Here is a 26,311-nt window from a genome sequence, read left to right as displayed (position 1 = left end):
AAGTGTTATTTGCAAGTCACATGACCAGGGCTTTCATCATTTGGAAACCAAAAGTGTTGTGAACCAATGAAAAGTGTTATTTTCAAGTCACATAAGCAGGGCTTTCATCATATTGAAACCAAAAGTATTGTGAACCAATGAAAAGTGTTATTTTCAAGTCACATGAGCAGGGCTTTCATCATATTGAAACCAAGTGTTGTGAACCAATGAAAAGTGTTATTTTCAGGTCACATGACCCGACGCGCTTACGCTACGCGACCCGGGGGGCGCGTAGCGTAAGCGCGTCAGAACGTTTTGCGATCGTATGCGCATGCGTGCTTCCGGGTGCGCTTACACTGTGCGAAATATGACGCATCACGCGGCTACGCGATACGTCACGATCATGTTTTCGATCGCGATATTGGCGCTTACGGGACGCACCCCGGGGCGCGCCCCGGGGCGCTTCAAGCGAGTACGCTCTCCGGGTCGCTCACCGGGGCGCGATCCGGGAGCGCTTCTAGGAAAAAAATAAATAAATAAAAAATTTTTTTTTTTTAAAAATGGGAATATTTTAAGGGACTGGTAACCTGATGTGCCTTTGCTATACTTTGCTATACTCAAGTGGTTTTTACGAAAATGTACTTTAAAAAAAATATATATTGTGCTACATTGGGCTATATATATGTTACAGCCCAAATGTAGCCCAAGTGTAGCCCAAATGTAGCCCAAATGTAGCCCAAATGTAGCCCAAAGATGGCCACCAGAGACAAAGTAATACTAATGTAGCCCAAATATCAGCCATATGTAGCCCAACTATAGCCCAAAGATAGAATGTACCAGAGTGTTCTCAAGAACAACTAGAGCGTTAACAGTCTTTCTTATAAAGTGAGACTTATAGTTAGGAATTAGCATTTAAAAAACCTATGAAATTCACTGAAAAAACCATAGGTTTCACACCAGTTCTAGTTAGGAATTAGCATTTAAAAAACCTATTCAATTCACTGAAAAAACCATAGGTTTCATACCAGTCATAGTTACCTGGAAATTTTACTGACATAAAACCATTGAAATTCCACGTTATAATTAGTTGGACTCACTATAACTTGCGCGTGTAATCCACTGCTGATGACGTCATATATTACATCACTCATGACATGGTCAGGGACATCACTCATATCACTGATGACACCATCCAGTGAATGTGTGTCTTTCTAAAAAGAAATATGTTTTATATAAGTATATGTAAAGGTCGATGGAAGAATAAATGTTTAAGTAAGTGTTTTAATGGATGTGGTTTTTTTTTTTTAAATGTTTGGTTAACTGGCTTATTAAGTGTATCTTAGTGAATACATATATTAGCGAGTATTGTTTAAATATTTAAATGTTTGTATCAGTGTTTCTCTTTGTGTATAAGTGGCTGCATGAGTTGGTGAGTAGCTACATGTGTGTGTATATATGTTATTAGATTTTTTTTTTTAGTATCAGTATAAGTGTCTGTATGGTTTGGTGGGAGTGTTACTTAGCACATGGATGCATCAATGACTAACTCACTGTTTGTATGTGTTTTTAAGACCGCATATGTGCAGGACTGTATGAGTGGAAGAGTGTATGTGTGTGTTAGTGAGTGAATGATTGTCTCACTAGTGTCTTTGAGTAACTACATATGTTTTAATCTAGTATATGTGAGTATTGATGTATATAAGTGAGTATATAAGAGAGTGAGAGATTGAAAGAGTTCCTGTTTAAATAAGTATGTGTTTCTATAAGTGATTGTTTAAGAGAGTAAGTACGTGTAAGTGGATGACTGTCGGTGTGTAACAGGATGTATAGGTGAATCACTACATTTTTTTTTTGTGAAAATTTCTTTATTGGCAGGATAAACGAAGGTATAGCAATCGGAGCATAACAGTTCGGTACTTAAGTCTCATATTTGCATCATATGATCGCTCTGTCAGGATATACACATTTTCATTTTTCAATATGTTACTGTAACACCCCAACTAAACTCCCCCCTCCCTTGCCCTCCCCCCCCTTCAGGCACTTCCTATTCACTTTTATACCAGCCCGTGATGTCGGACAGTCCTGCACGTGTGCATGGTGGGTGTAACAGCATCCCTGTTGAATGCGCACTAGGGGCACGTGGGGTTAGACACTTTCGTGAGTGCCATCTGCGGCCGTGCACCTCTATATTCGTGTGATGGGTCCCACCTGTTGGTTGCCGCCGCATATGTGTCAGTCTATGAAGTGGAATGACCCTCATTCCTGGTGTCCCAAGTCTATGGTGTGTTCTGAATCCGAATCGTTCCCCGACTCCAATGACCCCAACAAAGCATTCCAGTCTAGGGAAATGGGGTGCTTCCTAAGCCCTCTGCGTTCTTCGCGCTGTAACGTCGTACTTTCAGCCTTTCCCCACCTAACTAGCTCCGCCCTCCACATCTCAGGGTCTGGTGGCTTGGGGGACTTCCACCTCATGGTGATCGCACGCTTCGCTAAGATCATGGCTAAGTCTGTGAACCGTGTACCTACGCTCTTTCTCCGCTCCACAGGGCCCAGTCCCAGGAGGGTATATTCCAATGTGTTGTATGGTTTGGAAGGGACCAGCCTGGCTAAATCAGACTGCACTGAGGCCCAGTAGTACCCCAGCTTAGGGCAATCCCATAGCATATGAACCAGTCGGGCATCCTCCCCCCCACATCTTGGGCATGTATTAGGAGTGTCTGGGAACATAGTGTGCAGGCGGTGAGGTGTCAGATATGCCCGATGGAGGAGCATGAGCTGTATGAATTTAAACTTCTGGTTCCTCAATACCTTTTTGGGGTATCTCAAGATCCTGCCCCATTCCTTATCTCTGAGCGTTCTCCCGATGTCGTGTTCCCACTTATCTCGTAATGGTTGCAGTGATATGGTCCTGCCCTCTCTTATACCATGCGATATCCACCTGGTCAGGTGGCTGCCAGTCCCCATTAGATACTGCATCGTGATTAGCGGGTTCGTGGGTGGCTCCGTCCCGTCAGGGGCCCATGCCTGTGCTATGTAACATTTCACACCTGCGTGTAGCAAGAACGACACGCCTGGTGTGTAATGCGAAAGTCCTCAAAAGCCATCATCTTGCTATCATTAAAGAAATCCCCCACCTGGGTCACTCCCAAGTTGTGCCAATCTGTAAGCATGTGGTTTGATAGTGTTTGCAGCCCAGCTGGTAACCCTAGTAGTGGTATCGTAGGGGGCGTAAGTTGACGTGGGAGACGTGTATTTCACAGCCCGCCTCCAGTGTTCAATCGCTATGCGGAGAAGGGGGGGTGTGGATCTCTGGATCCCCGCCTTCGGGAGCAATAGGGCGTGAACCCTCCCTCTATTCCATTCTGAGTCAGACATATCAATTTCGTGCAAGTTGCGTCCTGCCAGCCAGTAGGCAAGCCATTGCAGTTGACATACAAAGTTATATGCCCGGAGGTCCGGGACCCCCATACCACCCGCGGACGTGGGAAGCTGCAATTTCTTTAGGCTAATACGTCGCCTCCTGGTGCCCCAGACCAATTCCGTCAACAGGGTGTCAAGTGTTTTGAATACCGCGGCGGGAATTTTCAGCGGTAGTCCGGTAAAGTAGTACAGCAAACGTGGCAGGACCACCATCTTGGTAATAGTCACCCTGCCCGCCACCGCTAACGGGAGCGTGATCCAAAATCGCACCTGTGCCCTCAGCTTCGTAATCGCCCTTCCCACGTTGCCCTCTAGCAGGTCCCTTGGATCTCTATACACTTGTAACCCTAGGTAGCGGAAAGTGTGCTCCGCCACCTGGAATGAGTAAGGTGCAAAGGGAAGATGAGTTTCCATCCTGGCTGCAGAGAAGAAAAACCCATATGACTTGGGTTCGCTAATCGTAAGGCCCGACATGGTGCTAAAGGTATTAAATATTTCGGGCACCGGGTCTAAGTCCCCTCCCAGGTCTCCGAAATAGAGTATAATATCGTCCGCGTACGCTGATACCACATGCGTCGTCTCACCCCTTCGTACACCTCTGTGTTGCGCGGACTTCCGGAGTTTGCATAGTAGAGGCTCTAGCGCTAGTATAAACAGCAGCGGGGATAATGGGCATCCCTGCCTGGTACCCTTAGCCACTGCCAATTGCGCCGATATGCACCTATTTGTGCGGACCTGTGCAGTTGGATATGTGTAAAGTAGTTTCACCCAACTAATGTACTCTATCGGTAGCCCAAAATATTCGAGTACCGCAAACATGTAGTCCCACTTGATGGAGTCGAAGGCTTGCTTCAGGTCTAGTGATACGCAGCCCTCCGTCCCCGACCCTCCCGGTGTACCTAGCATGATTTGGCTGAGGCGCCGCAGGTTCATAGCAGTGCTTCTGCCCGGAACAAAGCCACACTGGTCTGGGTGTATGAGCGATGGAATGTATTGAGTCAGTCTGTTCGCTAGTAGTTTACTTAATATTTTGTAATCCGTGTTTAGTAGTGATAACGGTCTGTAATTTGCTATGCATAGGCCGTCCCTATCCGGTTTCAGCAGTGATACTATTAGTGCTTGTAGTGTGGACTGTGGAAGACCCCGGGACTTAAGTGCCTCCCTATAAACCTCCAGTAGTCGTGGTGCCAGAAGATCTATGAAGGCTCCATAGAATTCCACTGGAAGGCCGTCCATGCCCGGGGCTTTGTTCCGTGGAAGGGGGCGGACGGCCTGTCTAATTTCTGCTACTGTGATGGGCCTCGCCAACTCTTTCCTCTGTCTTTCCTCCAGTTTCGGAATTTCCAACCCCCTCATGAAGTCCCCGAGGGCCCCATCTACCATAGGATCGTGCGGGCCGTATAACGTCCCATAGTAGTCTTGAAACGCAGCGTTCACACTCAGTTGCGTTGTGGCCATGGTCCCCCCCTGGTCAAGTACCTCCATTATGGGCAAGTGTATCGGGTCGTCTTTTACCAGCCGGGCTAATAAAGGTCCTGCCTTGTCTGCCTGTGCATGTTGTCTACTCGTGTACTCTCGGTAGTCAAGGATACGCAGCTCCTCTAACAGTTCTGCATGTTGGATGTGTGCTTCCTGTAGGGGCGTGAAAGGCACATTTGTGCCAGCAGCTTCACTCTCCAGTGGTGCCAGTCGTCCCTCTACATCCCGGAGTTTGTCCATCACACTGTGCCTCATGCCCACCCGTGTGCTCATCGCTTCACCCCGAATCGTGACCTTGAAAGCATCCCACTCCACCTGGCGGGCGCTCGCTGACCCCCTGTTTATGTCAAAGTAAGTTACAATGGCCATCTCTAGTGATGCGCGGAAAGTCGAGTCCTCTAATAGGTCCGGGTTAAGGCGCCAAGTTGGTATGGGAGTTGGGATCCTACCCCACAGAAAAGTGACTTCCACCGGACTGTGGTCTGAGAAAGTTTTCCCCATGTGTTCCGCCGTTAGAATCGACCCCAAGAGTGGCGTGGTGCAGAACACATGATCTATTCTGGTGTGCAACTTATGTGGTGGTGAATAGAATGTATATTCCCTGTCCAATATGTGTTTGCCACGCCATGCATCTGTTAATTGCCAACCCTCTGCCCACTGCGCTAGCGCCTCAGCCTGTTTCCTACTTTCCGTGGCCTGTAATGGTGGGTGCGATCTATCCATTGAGACATCTAGTACGGCATTAAAATCCCCTCCCAGCAACCAGGGAAAATCAGCCCAATCAGCCAGCACTCCGCTAAGCGTCACCAGGAACGCTGATTGGTTAGAGTTCGGTGCATAAACACTTCCCAACACAACAGGGCAACCATCCAGTAACCCCCGGACAAATACATATCTGCCATTCGTATCCGCCCTCAGCTCCACCAGTTTGAAGGGGACCGAGTTCCTCAGCCATACAGCTGCCCCTCTCGAAAAGGCTGAGTAAGAGGTGGCGAACAATTGACCCTTCCACTTCTTAAGCAATTTCCCACTTTCTGAGGTCGTTAAATGGGTTTCCTGAAGGCAGGCAATATTGACCTTCCTGCGATTCAGTTGAGCTAAGATTCTATGCCTTTTGTGGACCGACCCCATGCCACGAACATTCCAAGTGCACAATTTATAGTCATTAAGGGTCCCCATCCCTAGCGGCAGCAGGTGTAGTCGATGGATTCCGCACCATGGAGCGGGTATAATTAAACAACCATGAGTCTCGTGCCCGTACAAGAAACGACCCCGAAACTCCCAGGTCCCCGAACAAAACCTTCCGGGATCCAAACAGTAGAGCCCAACGTGGGCTTGTCTTACAGTTAAACATGTCTATATGGTGGGGGTCTGGGGCCTCTTACACCAGTCCAGAGTCAGTTGGTAGCACTCCATCTCACCAAGAGCAAAGAAGGCCCCCCCTCCCCCCGATCGCCTCACAGATAGTTCATACATTACCATCCGACTTGTCTCCTAGTCACAGTCACAGGTCATGTGCTTCTTGTGCCGTGATCTTGGGAAACAGCTGCAGGCTATCGGCAGACCCTGACACCTCCGTATGGGTGGTAGAGCGGCTGGCTGAGGCGGCAGGGTCCCGGGCGTCGTGTTCAGCCAAGGCGGCCGATGTCAGATGGACCGGCCCCTCGGTCCTGGCCGATGACGGTCCCCCAGAGTCCGCGTGCCGGTGCATGTGTTCCTTGGTCGCTCCCCGCTGGTGTCGGCCTCCTTGGTGCGATGATCCCTCGCCGTGGTCCCCCCCAAAGGCATCCTGCGAGTTCGGGGGCGTCAGTGTCACCTCGATCCATTCCGCCGCCTCCTCCGGTGATTCAAAAAAGTAGGACCTATTGTTATAAAGCACCTTGAGTCGTGCCGGAAACAGCAGTGCGTACGTCAGATCTCTGTCCCGCAGCATGCGCTTAACTCCCAGGAACGCCGAGCGGGCCCTCTGCACCGCCGGGGTGAAATCTGGATACACAGAGATAGTCTTGTCCTCAAAGCGCAATGGGGCTTTCTCTCTTGCGGCCCTCAGGACCGAGTCACGGTCTTTGTAGTGTAGCAGGCGGGCAATTAAGGGGCGCGGTGATGCTCCCAGTTTAGGCGGCCTTGCCGGCATCCGGTGCGCTCTCTCCACACTATATAGTGGCGTGAGGTCTTGGGGATCCACTATCTTTTTTAGCCAGTCCTCCACGAATTGGGTAGGGTCTTTCCCTTCGCTTTTCTCTGGAATACCCAGTATGCGCACGTTATTGCGGCGGGCCCGCCCTTCCGCATCATCCAGCTTGTCCCAGATCGATTTGATCTGCTTGTCCATTTGCTCGAGTTTCGTAGTGTGGGAAGTTTGTTGTGGTATGAGGTTGTCTAGCGCTATTTTGTGCCCTTTGACTTTCTCCGCCAGCTTCGTATAGTCCGCCTTGAGCAGTGAGAGGCTCGTCGCCATGCTGTCCATTCGGGATTCGAGCGCCTCCCTGGACGCCTTGATCTCCATTAGTATAAGGTCCAGTTTCGCATCTTGTGAGGATTTGCCCGTCGGGGGAATCATCTCCACGTTCGAGGACGCCAGCGGGTCCTCCGAGCCTGTGGACTGAAGATCAGCTCCAGCTCCGTGGTCCTGCGCCTTGGTCCTGTTCCTGCCCATATTGCGCGTTGGATGTGTCCCCAGTGCTATTGGTCTGGGCCAGCGGCGAGGGGGCCCCAGTCGAGTGATATGCCGGTGTCCCCCACGTACAGTTGCCAGGGAGGGGTCACCCGTCGCCGCTCCTCCACGTCCGGCGTATGCAGGAGGCCTCACCAGCCCCCCCCAGGGCCCGGTAGTCACAGTCAAGAAAAAGGGGGTTCAGGAATGGCGGCCCACACAGCTCTCCCGGGAGCTGGCACCTCTCACTCTTATTGCTCCAGGAAAGGGGGGTAGGGGGCCACTCAAGGCTAAATGTTGTCTGCGGCGGGGTGCCTATTATCCCGCTGCCGCTCCGTGCACTGTACCTTCCAGCCGGCGGCCCGATTCAGCAGACAGTGTCCTCGTGGTGCCGGGGGTTTCCAGGGGGGGGGAAGGGGGGGCCCTCTGTCCGGCCCGCCACCGACAATGACCCGCGCAGTCCCTCCGGGTAGCGGCACTCGGGGTAGGTCAGTCTTGGCAGCGTTCCCAGGGGGTCCGTTGAGCGCGGCGGGGATAGGCGCGCTCAGGCCGTGAACCAACCCGGTCAGCGCCGCTTCCTCACCAGGCAGACAGGACGGAACGGCAGTCCACGCAGGCAGCGCCCTCACCGGCTTCGGGCTCCCGGGGTGATCGGCAGGTTGCTGTCAAGTGTCCCTCTCATGAGTCTTCCGCCGGCGTGTTCCGGCTCACCGCCCCTCAGCGGCCCAGGTTGCACCCGCAGCAGCCCTAGCCGGCTCCGGCCGCCCCCACACGCCAGACCGCCGCTCCACCTCGAGGGCCAGGCCGCTCCCGAATCACCGCCAGTAGACAGCCGTCCGCAGTCTTCCACAGCCGCTGATCGGCGTCGGGGATCCGCACCGCCTCCCGGGACCGGGGGGTGTATCGTGGCAATCGGGGGGGGGTAGGGGGGTACAGGATATTCAGCTAGTGTAGGTGGTTATGGACGGAGCCTCGCTAGATCACGTCCGCCATGTTCGGTCCTTGGCCACCGTATAGGTGAATCACTACATATGATGAGTGAGTGTATGTATGAGTGACTATATAGAACTGTTGGTGAATAAGTGGATGTTTATATAAATGGTGGAATTACTGAATTGGTTGTTGTAACTAGTATAGGTATCCACTTTTTTGTAAATGTTAGTTTCTGTTTTTGAATATGTGTTTCAAGGGTTACATTACACTGAAAAGAGGTCTGTCACTCTGTCACAAGGATGGAGTCATCAGTGATGTCATGAGTGATGTCACTGACCATGTCATGAGTGATGTAATATATGACGTCATCAGCAGTGCATTACACGCGCAAGTTATAGTGAGTCCAACTAACTATAATGTGGAATTTCAGTGGTTTTATGTCAGTAAAATTTCCAGGTAACTATAACTGGTATGAAACCTATGGTTTTTTCAGTGAATTGATGGATTTACTTGTATATATTGTATAGTAATAAATGCATAATAGTATTGTAAATTGACACATTTTACATAGATTGTACATATGAATATTGTGATCAGTTTATAGAATGTAAATAATCAGGCATGTTTGTTTCCATTTTTGGTGTGTTTTCACTCTCGGATGATATGCATTTAGTGTTTTTTCAGTTTCCATCATTTTTCCCGCCCTACATGTTGATTGGTAACCCTTTATAAACATTATCATTGGTTTTGTTCGTCATGTGATCAAGGTCACCGTGGAGTGACCGAAACGCGTCATGCTGGCGAATCCGTGTGAATAAACCTTTTTGAATTTCACCCTTGCGCTGTGGAGTGGTCTGTACCTGTGGTATCCGTTGTGGCAGATTGGATCTTGGTCCTGGTTTGAGGCAGCGGAACAGGACTGTGAAATAAATATATATATATATATATATATATATCGCACCATCCCAGAAGGATGACCAAACTGTTCTGAATTGTCTGCTGGTCTTTACGAAGACCCAGGTACGGCTCTGTTCGGCTGTTTCATAACTTTTCTACCACAAATGCTTTCCTCTTTGCTCTAAGAGAGTGACCGCTCTGACTGCACCCAATATATGCAGACCTGCCTGAATTTGGCACCATCCCTGCTATAGTTCAGCTTAAGGAGCAGCAAAGGGAGATCAACGCACAGCAGGCACTCCAGACCGAGACCCCGCAGATTAATTTAGAATCATGCAGCAGGGGCAAACGTTAATTGTGCATTACGTTCTCACAGGCACCTTTTAAGATCTGTGTGGAAATGTAGGTTATTTACTCCTGCACTTTACATATTTTAGCTCATGGTAACTGCATGCACAAAGCAGGGAATAAAGGTCACTTGAATAAAACAGTCACAATTGCAGTTTGCCTCCACCTATCTATAATTAAGGTTCCAAAATATTTCGATTTCTCGACGCAGTTGTAAATTTACTGGTGTTTATGCGCTAAGTTGACTGATCGGATCTAAACGGCCCTTTAAGCACGCTGTTGTCTTTACTGCATCCAGTAGCACATACCTTCTAGAAGAATTCGAGAAGCCACAGCACGAGGCAAGCAATTAAAAATAATGTCCAAGTAAATCATGCAACAGACTCTATGTAAATATGTTTTAAGACTAACACTTTCACGGCGAACGTGGCCGTGAAAGTGACACGGCCGGGAAAGTTAAACTGATCACGCTACCTGGCTGCGAGGAGGTTGATAGGCAGTGAGTAGCCTTATGTGTGTGTGTGTGCGCGGGCTGCGTGGAAGGGGGTAGTGAGAGCAGAGAGCAAGGGGGTGGAGGAGCATGCTGTTAAGGCTTAATGAGCCATGAAAGAAAGGCTGATGGCACTTTAAAAACCCACTAACTAAATGTCTTGCAGTGCAGCGCATGCGCTGGTTCAGGCGAGACCCAAACAACCACTTGGCTGGACAATACTTTATTGGTCTTTAGTTGAATTGTTGAGTTCTGGGCTCTTAGCCACAACACTGTTTTCCTGAGAAGCCAGTGTCTGCTTGCCCTCGCTACTCTGGAAAGGGTTACTTAGCCTAGTTTGTAGAGCCATAGTAGGGTGGACTGCAGGTCACTAATGGCATACGACATCAACCAGCACAATTGGCACCCAGTAGCCCCTGACTGTCCTGTCCACCCCCCCCCAACGGAGTCTGACAGAATTGTTCACCGATCATCCATAAATACATTTGCCCTCCTCCAGTATTAATTGAGCAAGATGAGATTGTCATTTTGAAACTGATAGATCATTGCTGTGATGATGGAATATAAAGTTTGGTTAGCTACGTTTCTTTGAGGAACACAAGTCCTCAATAGTTATATTTGCTTTGAGATATTAGTGTGTAATTCCACAGTCTTATTGTAACTTGTTCAAACTGCTCTGTGCAAAGGCCTACTACCACTTGGGCAGATAGGAGAGTCAAGTTTGTGCGGAACAGGACGCTATCATCTAAGTGCACTGGCTACCTGTGAGATTCTATATCTAATATAAGGTGGCATTAGCAGTTTTCCCAAGTTCTGCATGACCATCTCTTTCCTTGTAGTTGTCTTTGACTTTCTAGCGTACAGTAGGTAGAAAGTAAGATGCTCAAACTAATTCTTTCAAGTGCATTAATGAAAGCAATGGCGAATCAATTTATTTCAAGTGCGCTGTGAGTGAGATGCAGCTCCTGCCCAGTGGATCCTTGGCGGACCAAATTATTTTGGTTTCCGGGTCAATGCTAAAGTTCTCCCCACTTGTTTTTCCTAGACTTTGGCTTTGCGCTGTTGTGGTGTTAATGTAGATTTAGTTATTCGGCTGTTATTATGTTTCTAGTATTATGCTGTTACGGTATATAAGGGATTTAAATGCCTCTAATACTGAGATAGTATTTTAAAATGCATTAAAACTAATGAAGCAAGAAGTTGGGGTTCTTTCAATGTTTTAAAGAATTATTGTACAGCACCTAATTATCGGTTTTGACAAACTATCTTATCTCCTTTTTAGTACTGCAGATCACTAAAGACGATGTCACGGCACTCCATTGCAAGGTGGTGTGCCTGCTTCAGAGCGGCAGCTTCAAGGAAGCCATGAATGTTATCCATAGTCATACCAAAGTGTTGACCAGGTGAGCATCCACAGTGTGCGTTGCGGGACTGCATAAACAGTGCCAAGATGTTTATACGTTGCAGGTTTTTCAATCGGTTGGTTGAAACATTTGGTGTTCTTTTCATTTTAATTATCACTATTACGTGTTCACCTTTTGCAGGATATTGATCAGGCGTGCTCTTCCAGATTGCATTGTAAATTAAGTTGACCATTAGGCATTAGTTAATTAATGATAAGTTGCTGTGTACAGTGTTTACATAACTGTGATCACCTCTTTACAATGATTTCTTCAAATGCACCGATGTTTATTTGTTGTTTACCTAAAGCCAGATCTGTAAGAAAACGTTATCATTCCGTTCATTTGGGAGCGGACTATAAAACGTGGTATAGAGTTCTGTGGTTGCCATTGATGTCTGTAGTGTAATGATCACACACACAAAATGTGATGAGAGGAACGGTTGCAATAAGTTTAACCATAGGCAATATCTCGGGGTAGCATTGCAACCCATCGTTCTTTTGCCCTCCATGCCATCTCCGATTAGACCCCCGCTGTATGCAAATCAGTCTAGGTCCTGCTCCATTTGGAATAGTCCAGCACACACTGTGATGTTAGGTTCTCTGTATATTTGATTACAAGCAACCAGAGGCTGTTTTCACTCTGATTGAAACTGTTTGATTGGTTGTAGCTTGCTTCCTGTGATAACTGTGCTACTGAAATCATGGTACACCCGACTGGTGAGTCCTAATCCTGTTGAAACTAGTATTGTGCTGCTTGAGGTCCTGCTCAGGGAGGACCTGACTTGGTAGTTTGGACTGGACTGTTCATATTGGAGCAGGGTAAAGACTAATTTGCATATGGCTGGGTCCAAACTGAGGTGGCATTGTGGGTAAAAGAACAATGGTTTGGAATGCTACGCTGAAAGAGTAACAGTAGCTTGACTTATTGCAAGCAATCCTTTTTCATGTGTTTAACATAGAGCAGTTAAGTTGCTTTCCTTTTTTGTTAAATTGTTTGGGATTGTGTTTTTTACAGGCACTTGTATTTAAATAACCTTTCTTATGCTTAATTACATTTTTATATATAGTTAAAACAATGTTTTTACCTTTTTTATTTGTAACCCACAACAACGTTGCAACAATTAATATTCATAGGCAATTATACAGAGCATGCATGAAAATTGCCAAAAGGAAGAATCCGGGAAACATCAATGGTTATTTAAGAAATTTAAGAGGGAGTCTAAATTTAAGAATAAAGTGCAAAAAAAAATTAGCACTATATAGATTGAATGTGGAAGTAACCCATAAAGACTTGTGCTCAATAGTGCTCGTGCAATTGTGTGGGCGGCACAAGTGACCAGTGAAGCAGAGCAAAAAACTGCGAAAAGCCCCCTTGACTTGGACTCGCGCCAATGTCTTGAAACCCAGGAGTTGCTTTGTGGACTTGGGGAACCACCTTATTCGATCAGGACACTGCCCCCCTACGAAATACAGTTCCTTAACCGGATGTCCGCACCTTGACGCCGGTCCAGATATGATCGTTTTTCCTCTTCCCCACTCGAGTATTACACGGTCCTTGGATGCCTAGATGTGTACGTCAGCTCTGATTATTCTATTGGATTCTCCTGACACACCAATCTGGATTTACCTCCTTGGATTAATTACATACCTCGCCTTGGGCATATACCTGGGAGGACCTATGCATGGAATTTTGACCTGCCCCACTACAGCACTAAAAAATGTCGTAACTTGGTCCAAAAGATGACTGAATTGATCACAGGTCAAAACGTCGTAGACCACCCAGCACAACTTTTGGCGCTCTTTTGGTTCTTTAACTTGTTCACTCTGCATGTCCATATTAATTGCATTTGAACTTTTTGCAAATTACTAACCATCAGAGTGTTTATACATACATTTTTGTTGCGCCGTTTTAGCAGTTTTTTTGCTCTGCGTCACTTGTCACTAGCTCTTATCTAAAATCACGGATATGTTGGTCTGTTATGAATATTCTGTGTCGGTTTTTGAACTAGTGGTGAGAAACTCTTGTCTTAGAAAAATGTCACTGCACACCGCCAACACAGTGCTGAAGTTTATTTAAATTTGTCATCTATTCCTCTTAGCCGTTTTTACTCCAGCCATAATATCTTTACTTCATTCCCCAGTTGTAAGATGGAAATACTGTGACCTTGCTATGAAATGTTTTCTGTACGGTCTGGCCAATTAACTCACTTGCCTCTTATCTGACATTGAACGTTTTCAAACGAATGAATCTCCATAGCTCTGTTGAGGTATTTGTGTCATAAGTGTTAAAGATCATGATGTGGGTGGGTGGTGTAGTCTGATTTGATTGGGGTGTGGATAGTTGCTGAGGAGTGTACTTCATCCATCTTCTACTGATTTTTAACACAACAACATGGAGGGAAATGGCTATTACTTCCCAAGCGTTTAATCTGTTTTCCACTATTCCTTCATCTGCCTCATAAGATGAGTTATATCGTTTATGCAAACTAAAAGTAAATTATAGATCGTAGTTGGATATTTTCCTACTGGTGTTGTAATTTTTAAATAATGAAGTAAAAAGTTTTCTTTTACGACTCGCTGTAAACATTAATTTTGGAATCCTATGCTGTCATGGTTGCAGATAAATTTATTTTTGTTTTCTTGTTTCAGCAGTGATGTGATCGCCTTTGAAAAGGCTTACTGCGAGTATAGGTTAAATCGAATTGAAAATGCACTAAAAACGATAGAAAACACCAGTGAACAAACAGACAAACTCAAAGAGCTCTATGGCCAAGTGGTAAGTTGGCAGCTGTTGATAGTTTTTGATTAAAAATAATGTGTAGGCAGACAGTTGCCACACAAAAGTAGACGTTGTTTTTCTTAACACGTTGTATTTCTCTATATGTCCAAGCAAAAATGTGGGTTCATCCGGTAAGAAAAAGATCCAACTATTGATGGCGGTTAATTGAGCCACCCATTAGTGTTTCTGAATATCAGGGAGGGGACAGTCACACCTTTGTACCACCCCCATGTAGGCTTGTATAGTGGTATTCGTGCATGGCCCCATCCCACAGTAGTGTCTTGATATTGCCAACAATGGCTTTAAAATAGGAGGAATGAATTGTGTAGGGCGCTTTTTTATAAAACCTATAGAAAATAGGAAGCGGCACCATTTTAAATAAAGCCACCCTACGAAGAGGTGACAGTGGTAGAGATCTACAATGGCAGACATCCCTCCTTAGTCTGTTCAGCAGTGGTGATAGATTGTTGCCAAAAAAAAGCAAGTTCGGGTCAGTCATTATGTAAATACCTAGATAGCGGAAACCCTCTATGACCATTTGTGCTTCGCAGTTTCGGGCAGTCGAGGCTGTGGCCCCAGCAGGATGTATATTTGTGTATCAACCAAATAAAGTGAGTATGTTCATCAATCTACCTAGCGTATAAAAGAGGGTTTGTGTGCATAAAGCAATATTTTGTCCTCCCAGTGTCAGTCCAGCGCATACCAGAAACCAGTGGGTCCTGCCTGATCCAGGCTGCGAGGGGCTCCAGTATCAAAGCAAAAAAGAGTGGGGATAACAGGCAGCCCTACCTGGTGGTGGTGGAGCCCAAATACGTGAGATGCTCCTCTGTTTACACATACTTGAGCCAACAGTTTCGTGTACAAGAGTCTCACCCAATGCAGGAAGTGTGGCCCATAACCCAATATGGCCCTTTCCTCAAGCATGACCATATTTACAGATGGCAGTGGAGGTCTAATTGGTAGCACATCTATTCTCTTTGTGCATTAAATGTAATTATCCAAGTATTGGTGCCCCTCGAGGTTAAGAAGACTGCACCCCACTACCTAAGATGCCAAATCACGAGGCCCAATTGGACCCAGTGAAAACATTAAACGGATATATAAACCTCGGCACTCGTGTTCAATTTAATATTAATTAATACAGTTGTTTCGACAAGTCAATTTAAAGTACCAGCAGGACATAAATTTAGTTCTTGCCGTATCAATTTAATATGAATATATAGCAAAGTCTTGAATCACATATTTAAAAAGCAGTGACATTATAATCCAGTTTTTGTAGTCACAGAAACTAGGGCTATGATATGCCCCTGTAGTATGAAAGTCTCCCTCGCTGCGCAGTCGTTCCAAGTATAATACGGGGGCATATCATAGCCCTAGTTTTTGTGACTACTAAAACTATAAAACAACCAGTGGATTTATACAAAAAAAATACGTGACGCAGTCTTCTGTTCTGACAAAGAGCTAGAATATATTTAGGGACAGCCGACTCCCCAATACAAGACTTTGACATTTCTATACAACTTTTTGGTCGCCTACTTTATCAATGATCGTAGCCTTGAAAAAGTATCTATGAAATTAAACACATGCTGGCTGCCGGTTCAACACTTAAAAGGAGGATTGTTACATCAAGCTGTCTACTCCTGGATTATAATGTCACTGCTTTTTAAATTTGTGATTCAAGACTGTTATAAATTCATATTAAATTGATACGGCAAGAACTAAATTTATGTCCTGCTGGTACTTTAAATTGACTTGTTTAAACAACTGTATGAACTAATATTAAATTGAACAAGAGTGCTGAGGTTTATATATCTAGTACCTCAAACATGTAGTCCCACACCAGCGTATCGAATGCCATTTTGGTGTCTAGTTAGAACACCAGGGTGCTATCCTGTAAGTTGCCCGTTTGGCTCTGGATGCCATAGAGGTACCTCAGATTGTGAGTGGTGCTTCTACAAGGCATGAAGTCCGACTGATTGGGGTGGACTAGAGTTGTGATCACTTTATTCAGGTGGGAGGCCAGGATTTTAGCCAGGATTTTGACCTCAACATTTAGAAGTGATATTGGCCTTTAGGAGTCAGTCATCCAGCGGCTTTCCAGTCTTGTGAATGACCAGAATAGTAGCTAGCCTTTAGTCCCTAGCGAGTGATCTCTTTCATCTACTCTTTAAACATATATAATATGAGGAGCCAGCTGTCGGCCGAAAATTTGTATAGTTCAATATTTAAGCCATTAAGACTGATTGCTTTGTTCAGATCTCTGATTTCTCAAAAAATATTTTCTTCTGTAAACTCGTCTTCAAGAAGTGCTCTATTTGAGTCTGTGAGAGGATGGAAGACTAATATCGCCCAGGAATCTTCCACTTTGGTGGCTACTGCTAGTGAGTAGATCGGGGTATAGTAATCTGCATATGGCATTTGCCACATGTTGTTTATCTCGCCTCAGGGTACAAGAGGCAGTTTTAACCTCTAGCACCAAGCGGCTAGTCTGTTCTCTCTTCTCTAACCAGCCTAGTAGCTTACTTACTTTATCACCCACTTCCTGGAGGCGGTGTTGCGTGGCTCTATGACTCAATTTTGTGGCATCTTAGGCTACATCTCTATATTCCTGCTGTTTTAGCCGGTCTAACATGCCTCCCACAAGGTTTGCGCGGAGTCTACCGAAACCTTGTTTTCAGAAAAGTATTCGGTCACTTCTAAGAGACTCTCTCTAAAGGTGGGCTCTTTAAGGTACCAGGGGTTTACTGTGATGTTACGCTGCTCAGAACTTCAATTCAGACCGATCACTGCCCAGATTGGAGAGTGATCTGTGATACCCCTAGCTAGGTGGCAGATTTCCAGACAATGCTGAAGCTGTTGTGTGAGGGTAAGAAGGTAATTTAATATGGGAGAGACTGCCATAAGCTCCAGAGAGGAAAGTATACTGGTGTTCCCAAGGGTTGTGGGCATGCCATATATCTGATAGAACAAGGACTAAGAGAAAGTCCACCAGTTCGTGTCTGCTCACTGAGCGTCATATTGAAGTCACCTCCTAGAAGTAATGTACCCTCTGGCATCCGAAGTAGCAGGGCACCCAGTTCAGAGAGTGTAGAGTCGTGTAGACAAGGAGGAATGTACACCAAACAAAGATTGACTGTTTCCCCTTCCCAGTGAGGGCTAAGTAACACCCATGGGTATCTTGCCAGATATGGTGAATAGTGAGTGGGAACAACTTCTTTATTAAGATACCCACCCCTCTAGAGCCGGCAGTGTACCCCACATGGGCAACATCTTGTAACCCCATCTAACCAAAGCCCGATACGTGTTACCCAGTGCATGAGTCTCCTGAATGTGGACAATGTCCGATCCCAGGCGTTTAATGTATTGCGGTACTATCAAGCTTTTACATTTGTCTCCATGCCCAATCACCTTCCAGGAAAGGAATTTTAAGGCTAAAGTGGTAGAAGAATTAGCCATTGGGGGTGGGAGGGGGTGTTTCCTTCCTACACACCCCACATAGCAATGCAAGCCACTCTGCGAAAGGGCAACAAACCTATAACTGGAAGCATAAGGTAATCATAGTGTCAGTGCCCCACAACATAATCCGCCCCCCACTCCCAACTCAACAATACAAAACAAATAAAACTCTGAAACATACCCCCCTCCCTGCAAAGCGGATTCAGAACTGCCTGCCCCCCAGGATTGCAGAGTTCTTGTCCTCAACTAACAATTCAACAAGAAGAGGCAGTACGAAAACCAAACAATCCCCCCCCCCCCCCCCACCCCCACCCCCCCCTCCCCAATCCCCAATCAGGTCTTATGTAGTACCAAAGGGCATTCATCACCACTGACAATCATAGCAGTTCTCAACATTATACAATGTTGCATCTTAATAAATGGCTCGGCTTTATCTGTTGACATTTATTTTTGGCTTTATTGGCTGTGCATGCCTAAGCAGCAGGTTTCTGCCGACTTGCAAGGTGTCCAAAAATTATTGAGAAGGTAGAGGGTAAAAGTGGGGTTAGAAAAAGTACTAGAGGAAAATGACCAGCATTCTTTCAACACGATTTTTTAAAAGTATTTAGTGAAGTGTTTTAGTGTCTGGCTTTTTCTTAGCCAATTCCTTGCTCTGTGCTCAACATATCAAATGTGAGTGTGCAGACTTGAGGTAAAGAGCCACTGCGAAGCTTCCTTGCTGGTTGTTAATATTAAAGAAACTGATATCTACTTGTGCATTCTTTTTGTTACGCATTTTGTCTTTTTTATAGCTATCCGTAACTTTCAATTTGATACTCCTTGGATGAAATTGTGCTCTCTTGGATATCACAGAATAATTTCCCTGTATATTAATCTGTCACTTTGCGTCTTCCTTAAGGTTCTGGAGCTATACTTTTCAAGAGATATGAAGCCAAATTAATAAGCTCTCACTCTCTCCTTCCTGCTCCTTTTACCTAATTCTTGCCCTTTTTTTCTCCCTAGATGCTGTATCTAGTTTGAGTGTTCCTTGGTGCATTAATGTAATACCGCCATTATTTGAACAGCTTTGTTCCACCTATGTGGCAAGCATACTTCAAAAATGCCTCTGTAAATTAATAAATGGAACACTACAGATGATTTATCTTTAATTGCTCCAGGCAATTTTGACATCTTACATCTGATTCGCCACAATAGGGGGTTGCATCCACAATGACATCTGGGACTTTGTTGCCCATGGGCTACTGGACAACTAATATTTAGACTTTGAAAGATCTTGCCTAGCAAGGCCCTCTTTGCCATGTGTACTATTGAATCCCGGACAGCACCTACGTTTGAAACGTGAATGTTTCTCTGTACTGGGTGATCCTTCCATTTTATTGCTGGATGTTGATTTTAATAGTAGTTGATCTACAGGTTAACCTGGAGATAATTAACCTAGCCTTCGTTAGTAGGCCCTGGTTAAAACTTGCCGAAGATTCCATTAGTTGCAGATTACTGAGGGAACTTTAAACATCTGCATTGAACCTAAAATGCAGTGTAAACCGTTTGCTGCATCACTTGCCTTTTGTGGCTGTTGTCCCAGTAGGCAAACTACCTTTACCACGCTTGCTTGCTGGATAGCGATGGGCATTCCTCAAGTTTGGAGCAATCTTGCATCCCCAATGGAAACATGTTAAAACATTCTACTTTGAGATAGCACCTTTAACTTTACATAAACTGTCCATTGTGAGTTAGATCCGTAGTGTGGCCTTTCGGACTACTCTTCTTGTAGTCTGTAAGAATTACTCTCTGGTTGCCTACTTCAGTAAAGGGGATTGTGTTGGCCAGGCTAGCTTTAGAAACTGGTTTCTTGAAGGCTTATATCTTATGTAGGGGTTCCCAGCATGTGGCTGGTAAGGCTGTATCTATGACAGACTTTCTGGATATCTTTTTTTGATAATCAATTTTTTATTTTCGGTTTGAAAAAAACCAAGCAAAGAAAATGACAGCATCTACCTTACTTAGTAAAGCCAATTCCATGTCCAACTGGCAGAAAAAAAAACCCACTGTTAGGGTAGGAGTATTTATGCAAGCCCCCCAAGCTGGAATAAAGCACCCCGCTACATGGGGGAGCCAAAGCAGCCAATTTACAACAGTAGGTTTAGCCATTTGCTCCAAACCCTTTGGAACTTCACGGGACAAACACGTGCCTCAAAGAGGGGCTCCTCATGGGCTGCGCACCAATCCACCCCCCTGGAGCCACTTTCGCCGGGTAGGGGGGTTGTGCTGAGCCCAGACCGTTGCAATATCTCCTTTAGCCACAGTGACCGCTGTTCCCAGAAAATGCTTGTCCGCTCTTGAGCCGTCCAAACCATCAAATAATCCCAGGAGAAGAAGTAAGGGATCACGCGTAACTTGCCAACCCAAGGTCTGTGTGAGCTCAGATTCCACCCCGGCCAGAATGGGTCAAGACCTCGGCAAAGCCAGACCATGTGGTAGAAGTCGTCCGGAGCTTGGCCGCATCTTGTGCAGTCCGGGGATGAGCGCAGCCCCGCCCTGTGTAGGCGCTCGGGTGTAAGATAGGCCACATGGAGATCATAGAGTTGAATGAGGCGGAGTTTAGAGGAGGTCGTAAGGGTTTTGGGGGCCATAAGGGCATCGCGCCAGTCCATATCTTCTAGGAGGCCCGACCATCCTTCCAACGGGCCCGCAGCGAGTCCAAAGAGGTTGGGCCATTGTTCACCACGGAACGGTATAACCGTGACACGGTTGCCCATCATGACTTGTGCCTCCAAGGGGCTTAACTCAGCCACATGCTGGAAAAGCTCTACCACTTGGGGCACCAGCAAGTCTCTGTAGGTCGTTTAGTACTTCTGTCGGAAGCTGTCCTGCCTTGGCGTCTTCCCTGGATTCAGCAAGGAGATGGCCCTCTTTATCTCCTCCGAGGTAAAGGGGAGATCCAGATCCGTCGTCTCCACCCGAATGAGGCAGGAGAGCTGGACATCCGCAGGTCCCATCAGAGGCTCCAGGGTGTCCTCGGGATGGGGGGGCGAGCAGAATACAGCTGAGCATAGTAACCCACAAAGGCCTGTGCAATGGTCCCAGAGGTGTGGTGGTGAATTCCAGAGGCGTCCCAGATTTCAGGGATGATTCTGTTGGCTCTGGGGTACGAGACCAAGTTATGCAGCAACTTTTCAGTTATGTCTAACCAGCCGTAGATATGGGCTACAGAGGAGCACCGCAGCATCTTGGCAGAGTCGAGGGATATCTGTCGTCACAAATTGCTGCCAGTTGCCTAACGGAGTTGGTCGTCGGCACTGTCCGAGAGTGTCCGTTCCAGCCGTGTGGCTTGTGCCTCAAGCCAAGTCAGGTGAGCGGTCTGGGCCTTATGCTTCGCGCGCACCAGGCCCCTGGTCACGCCACGAGTAGTGGCCTTACCAGCCTCCCAGAGTGTACCCGGGGAGGGGACCGTACCCTGATTAGTAAGAAAATAGTGCCGCAGTTCCACCTCATTCGCGTCTTTGACCTCTTCGTCTTGTAAAAACCACACGTTCAGGGAGAATCGAGATATTGGAGATGTGTTGACAATCGGTGGCAGGTAGGAGGAGCAAGTCCATGCGAGAGTGAGTGTGGTGGGCTGCCAAGGTGTGGGTACATGGTTTCTCCCGGGGTTCCAAACCCTCCAGGCGTAGCTTAGGCCTAGAGCCGCGGACCAGTCGGACCGTTTCTTGGCGTGGTCTAATAGTACCGGCGATGACGTTCCGGTCGCGTCCAGTGACGGCTGCATGACCGCATTGAAATCTCCCCCGTTGATAGTCTGACCCAGGGGCAAGGCAGAGACTAAGACCGTGAGGCGATGTAGAGTGGAGGGAAGTGTCGCGGGTGGGACTTAAGTTGGAGTTAGGTTTAGAGATGGTCCTTCAAGCCTACCCTACATGAACACATAACTGCCCTATGTCAGTCGGCCATTGTTCAGGGGTGAAGGGGAGGCCCCTCTGGACCAGTATGGCGATCCCCGGGATCCCTGTGTGAAACCTAAGTGCCACACTCCGCCAAACCCATACTGTGCTAGGAAAGGGTGGTGAGTTCCCAGAAGGTGTCTCTCCTGGAGTAGGAGAACGTCTGGTACGTTGCACTGTGCGTATTTAAGGACCGCATCAAACATATGATGCGGTCCAGCAATCCGTTCACGTTCTATGATAGAACGCGGAGGGACCTACTGCTGGTAGAAATCTTGGTCGCAGGTGGTGAATGGGCGGAACGGACTGGCAGGGACCGGATACCAGGGGGAGCAGTGCTCTGCCATTAGGGCAGAGAGGTGTGGCAAACGCAATGTGGTGTGCTGTCGGTTGATGGTGCTGTGATGTATAGGTGTTAAGATGCTATAAACAGAAGGCAGAGGCTCTATCGAAGCCGGGTTAAAAATGGTCCCCCTCCCCGAACTCCCCCCCCTATACTTCCAGAACTGAAGCATCTGTCGCCCTGAAAAGGAAACAATAACAGGCAGCCAAGCTAAAACGCATAGTAGGGCAGTTTGTTGCAACAATGGACCCCTCCATTGTGACAGATGTGGACGATCATCAGCCTATGTCTAAGTGGATAGTGTTCATGGGGGATCTACACAGATACTGGCCTTTCGCAGATCAGACTGCCGCATCCCCACCGATGGCCAGAAGTGCTGGGCTTCTAGAAAGGTCTGAGTCCGACCAGGCAGGCCGCAGGATCCCAGACGGTCTGGATCTCTGCTCAGGTTGTCCATGGAGCTGGCATGGCTCTAGTCCTCAAGAGCGAGGGGAGCCCCTCCAGTGGCCAACAACTGGGTCCCGAGGCCCGGCGACCGTGATGCCAACCCCAATCCTACGAAATGGGTGCGTCTCAGTTGTTGCTTGGGAGATGATAGACTTTTTTGCTGATGGTCAGAGAGGGCTGGGGGAAGCAGGCCGAGTTCGCAAGGGCCGATTCTCAGTGAGCCAGGTCCAGGGATCCACTGGGGTGTCGAAAAAGATTGTTTTGCCCTGAAAGATAACTCTGAGGCGAGCTGGGAAGAGGCAGCCCTATCTAAGCCCTAGATTGCAGAGCTTCTGTTTAACATCCACATAGGAATGGCGCTGGGCTTGCACCTCCCTTCTGCAGTCCGGGAAGAGCATGATGGTCTTATTGTGGTACTTCAGGGGGCCCTGGACCCGGGCCTCACTGAGGATGGCCTCTCTGATCCGGAAGTTGAGGATCCTCACTATGATGGGACGGTGTGGGGCACTGGGAGGAGCTTTAGGCGCTAAAGAACGGTGGTCGCGCTCGATCGCAAACCAGACCGACAGGGCATCTTTGGGCATCCAGGATTTCAGCCATATCTCTATGAAGGTGTCCGCGTGGCCCTGCTCGACCCCCTCCGGAAACCCCACCAGGCGCAGGTTGTTTCGCTGCGAGCTGTTTTCGGCATCCTGTAGGCGGGATACCTGGGTCTTCAGCTGCCCAAATTCGTCCTCGACCGTGGAGAGACGGGACTCTGCCTTTGAGATTCGGGCTGTGGCGTTACGAAGGTCCAGGCGTATAATGGCCATGTCCACCCGGACCTCTCCGATCTTGCTCTATACCTAAGACTGGCAGGTGCCAATAGCCTGTAGGATGGTCGAGAGGTCAGTCCCAGGGAGGGAGGAGCCCCCCGGCGTTCCGTCCGTTGGGTAGCGGTCCGTGGTGGTGTATTAGTCCATCTTAGTCTGAGTTTGCAGAACAGATGTCTTAGGGGCACAGTTCCTACCCAGCTCTGGCACAGGACCACAGATGCCCGGTCAGCAGGAAGAGCCCAGGCTCATGGAGGAGATTGACCTCTCTGGGAGAGGCACGGCACCCGCGTTTTCTATACTCTGACCCTGATACCACCCTCACCCCTGTATAGGCCCCTCATTATTGAAGCACAGGTTCAAGCAAATCCAGACCGACTTTCTGGATATCTACAGATGATAAATGATCATATAATGAATTTAAATAACATTACAATGCCTATTTTTAATAGACATCTGTCAAAGGTTTAAAACTCCCTAGCCTTTTAAGGACTTCTAACCTATTCTGTCCCCTTCCGGTTGCTTCTTGTCAATCAACTCAAAGGAATTAAATCTGATTTGGAGCCATTCATTCCTAAATCCCAAGAGTTTTAAATGCTTTCCAGTCTGTTGACTGGACCAGTATGGTGATTTTAATATTCCTTTCATTTTTTTCAGCTCTACAGGCTGGAGCGCTATGATGAATGCGTAGCAGTCTACAGGGATCTGATAAGGAACTCACAGGATGACTATGAAGAGGAACGAAAAACTAATCTTTCAGCAGTGGTGGCTGCGATGAGCACGTGGGACAAAGTGACACCAGTAAGTGTGCAGAATTGAACATTAAAGTAATTGATTCAAATATTTGAATTTAGTATGAAGCATACATAATTAATTGCTTTTGGACATTCCACTCTTTTATTATCATGTTTGTTCCATTGCAGGCAGATTCCAGCTTCAAACAGTAGAATCTAAGCCAGAAGACTGTCTTGTGTTATTAAAAGTGGCTTGGTTTATGCCAAGACTCTGGTCCTGTGCATGTTATGCCATAGGCACTTGAGCTGCGCTTGACCATTTGGGTTCAAACAGGCCAACATTTGTTTTGATTTGCTTAGTTTGCATTTTTAAAGAAACCTAGTCCAGGACTTCTGACAGAACTGTTCACTTTTGAGACTGAACTAAAAAGTTTTGTGTATGACTGGGCCAAGAATATTTTGTGTATGGTTGATATCTGACTGCAGAGGCAGACATGAGGCAAACAGCTATGCCTAGGAATGTACGCTGGGTAATTACCATGTACAGATTGATTCAGGCATTTTGTTCCATAACTTTAATGCTATTTTTAAAATTTTAGTAAGCAAGATTTAATATGCATTGGCAAAGCCAATCTGTCTGGCTTAAATTTTGAGTCCGGACAACCATTAAAAACTTGTGTATTGAATTTTCTATTTTTTTTTAAAAAACACATGCAAGATAAAGAATGTAATAATGTGTCACGGTTTAGAATGCTTTTTTTTAGATATAAAACAGTGCCCCTGCATTGCTCTGAAGGTGTTACATTTTCGTACTGCTCTCCTTTTTCCTCCTTTGCAGTGTGACATCATCTTAGTTATTACATTGCCACAGTGACCAGAGTTCTGAATTATGTAACTGGCTTCTAAGATGCTGTAGTGGCAGTTACTTGTGACCAGTCTATGGAGCTCCTTCTATGTTGCTGAATCTTCTTTTTTTTTTAAACTTAAATTCTTCTTATTGTAATTTCCAACCATACATTAAGAAGGTTAACACCAACATGTGTGACACCCTCCTCATGCATTATACCCCTTTGAATCGAAATTTGCCTAGCTTACGTAACGGTAAGTTTCAATTCTATTAAGGACACGGAGGCGAGGATTATGCTTTTCTTCCTTCGCTTTATTACATAAATGAAAAAACACAGCAGCCTTAGAAAAGCTCCAATCCATTTTCAACTGTAGAAAAATCAACAAAAACGATTTTTTCAAAGTTCATCAATCCAGGAAAACTACAGCTCCCATGAGCCTTCAACATTAGTCCTTCAGCTATTTCCATTCCCAGTATGTTAGGCAGTCCATCCTCAACTTCCTCCTCTTTCTTGGCGCTGGTTACGCACATCATCACTGGTCCTGCTTGGAACCGTCATTTCCTATCGGAAAAAGAACAACGTAAGAGAAATCCCAACAACCTGGTGAGAAGTGTGGCTCACTGGTTAGAGGAGGCAGACCTGGAAGCAGAGGTCAGCCCGGGACCAGGGTTCAATTCCCGGCTCGGCGGGGTCTTGAGTCCTAAAATGTCCATGGACTCGACAATTCTCGTTCCGGTACCTACTCGATTCACAGGTTCACACTCTGCGACTTTGGGCAATAGCTTGCTTAATCTCCACAACGGCCCCTTCGGCGGGATGCCTGGCTTTCACCTTGCGGATACCCTGCCGTTGTTATCTCACAGGGGAATACCAGGACGGGTTCCCTAAGCATGATTCAGAAAAGGGGGTGGTGATGAACGGAGTGTCTGAATTAAGCAGACCACTCTTACCCAGTCCAAAGATCAGGGCTTGATCCATCACCGTTTTTTAGCTCACTGCACCATCCCAGCTCAGAACTTGGCTATATGCATATTAGTCTGACCCTGGCCCAGTGCATCATGGGAACAGGGCAGACCAAACTACCAAGCCAATTCTTATACTGGGAAGGAAACAAGCTACCGGGGACCGGTTTCTGGCATTTCAGCCGTCTTCGGCCCGGCTTGCTTGAATCCTGATGGTGCAATGAGCTAGGGACTCACATCTGAGTATACCCTTTCACGCTTATGGTGGACAAAAATGATTCAGAAAAGGGGGTGGTGATGAACAGAGTGTCTGAATTAAGCAGACCACTCTTACCCAGTCCAAAGATCAGGGCTTGATCCCTCACCGTTTTTTAGCTCACTGCACCATCCC

The 26,311-nt window shown here is 46.8% G+C and overlaps 1 protein-coding gene across 2 annotated transcripts in view; it reads left to right on the top strand.

Moving 5' to 3' along the window:
• SRP72 (signal recognition particle 72) overlaps positions 1-26,311 on the top strand; it is a 356,617-nt gene that overhangs the window by 72,988 nt on the left and 257,318 nt on the right. Inside the window, exons 2-4 of one of the 2 annotated variants that reach the window (XM_086961696.1) lie at positions 11,482-11,602; positions 14,251-14,377; positions 24,034-24,177. In XM_086961696.1, coding sequence (XP_086817822.1) covers positions 11,482-11,602; positions 14,251-14,377; positions 24,034-24,177 — 392 coding nt within the window. The remainder of the gene's footprint in view (positions 1-11,481; positions 11,603-14,250; positions 14,378-24,033; positions 24,178-26,311) is intronic. The other variant, XM_086961698.1, reaches the window with a different exon arrangement.

The sequence above is a fragment of the Lissotriton vulgaris genome, chromosome 3_1 (assembly GCF_964263255.1).
Source record: "Lissotriton vulgaris chromosome 3_1, aLisVul1.2, whole genome shotgun sequence".
In the NCBI taxonomy this organism is placed as follows: Eukaryota; Metazoa; Chordata; class Amphibia; order Caudata; family Salamandridae; genus Lissotriton; species Lissotriton vulgaris.
The sequence above is the reverse complement of the archived record's forward strand: the minus strand, read 5'-3'. Positions and strand labels throughout refer to the sequence as shown.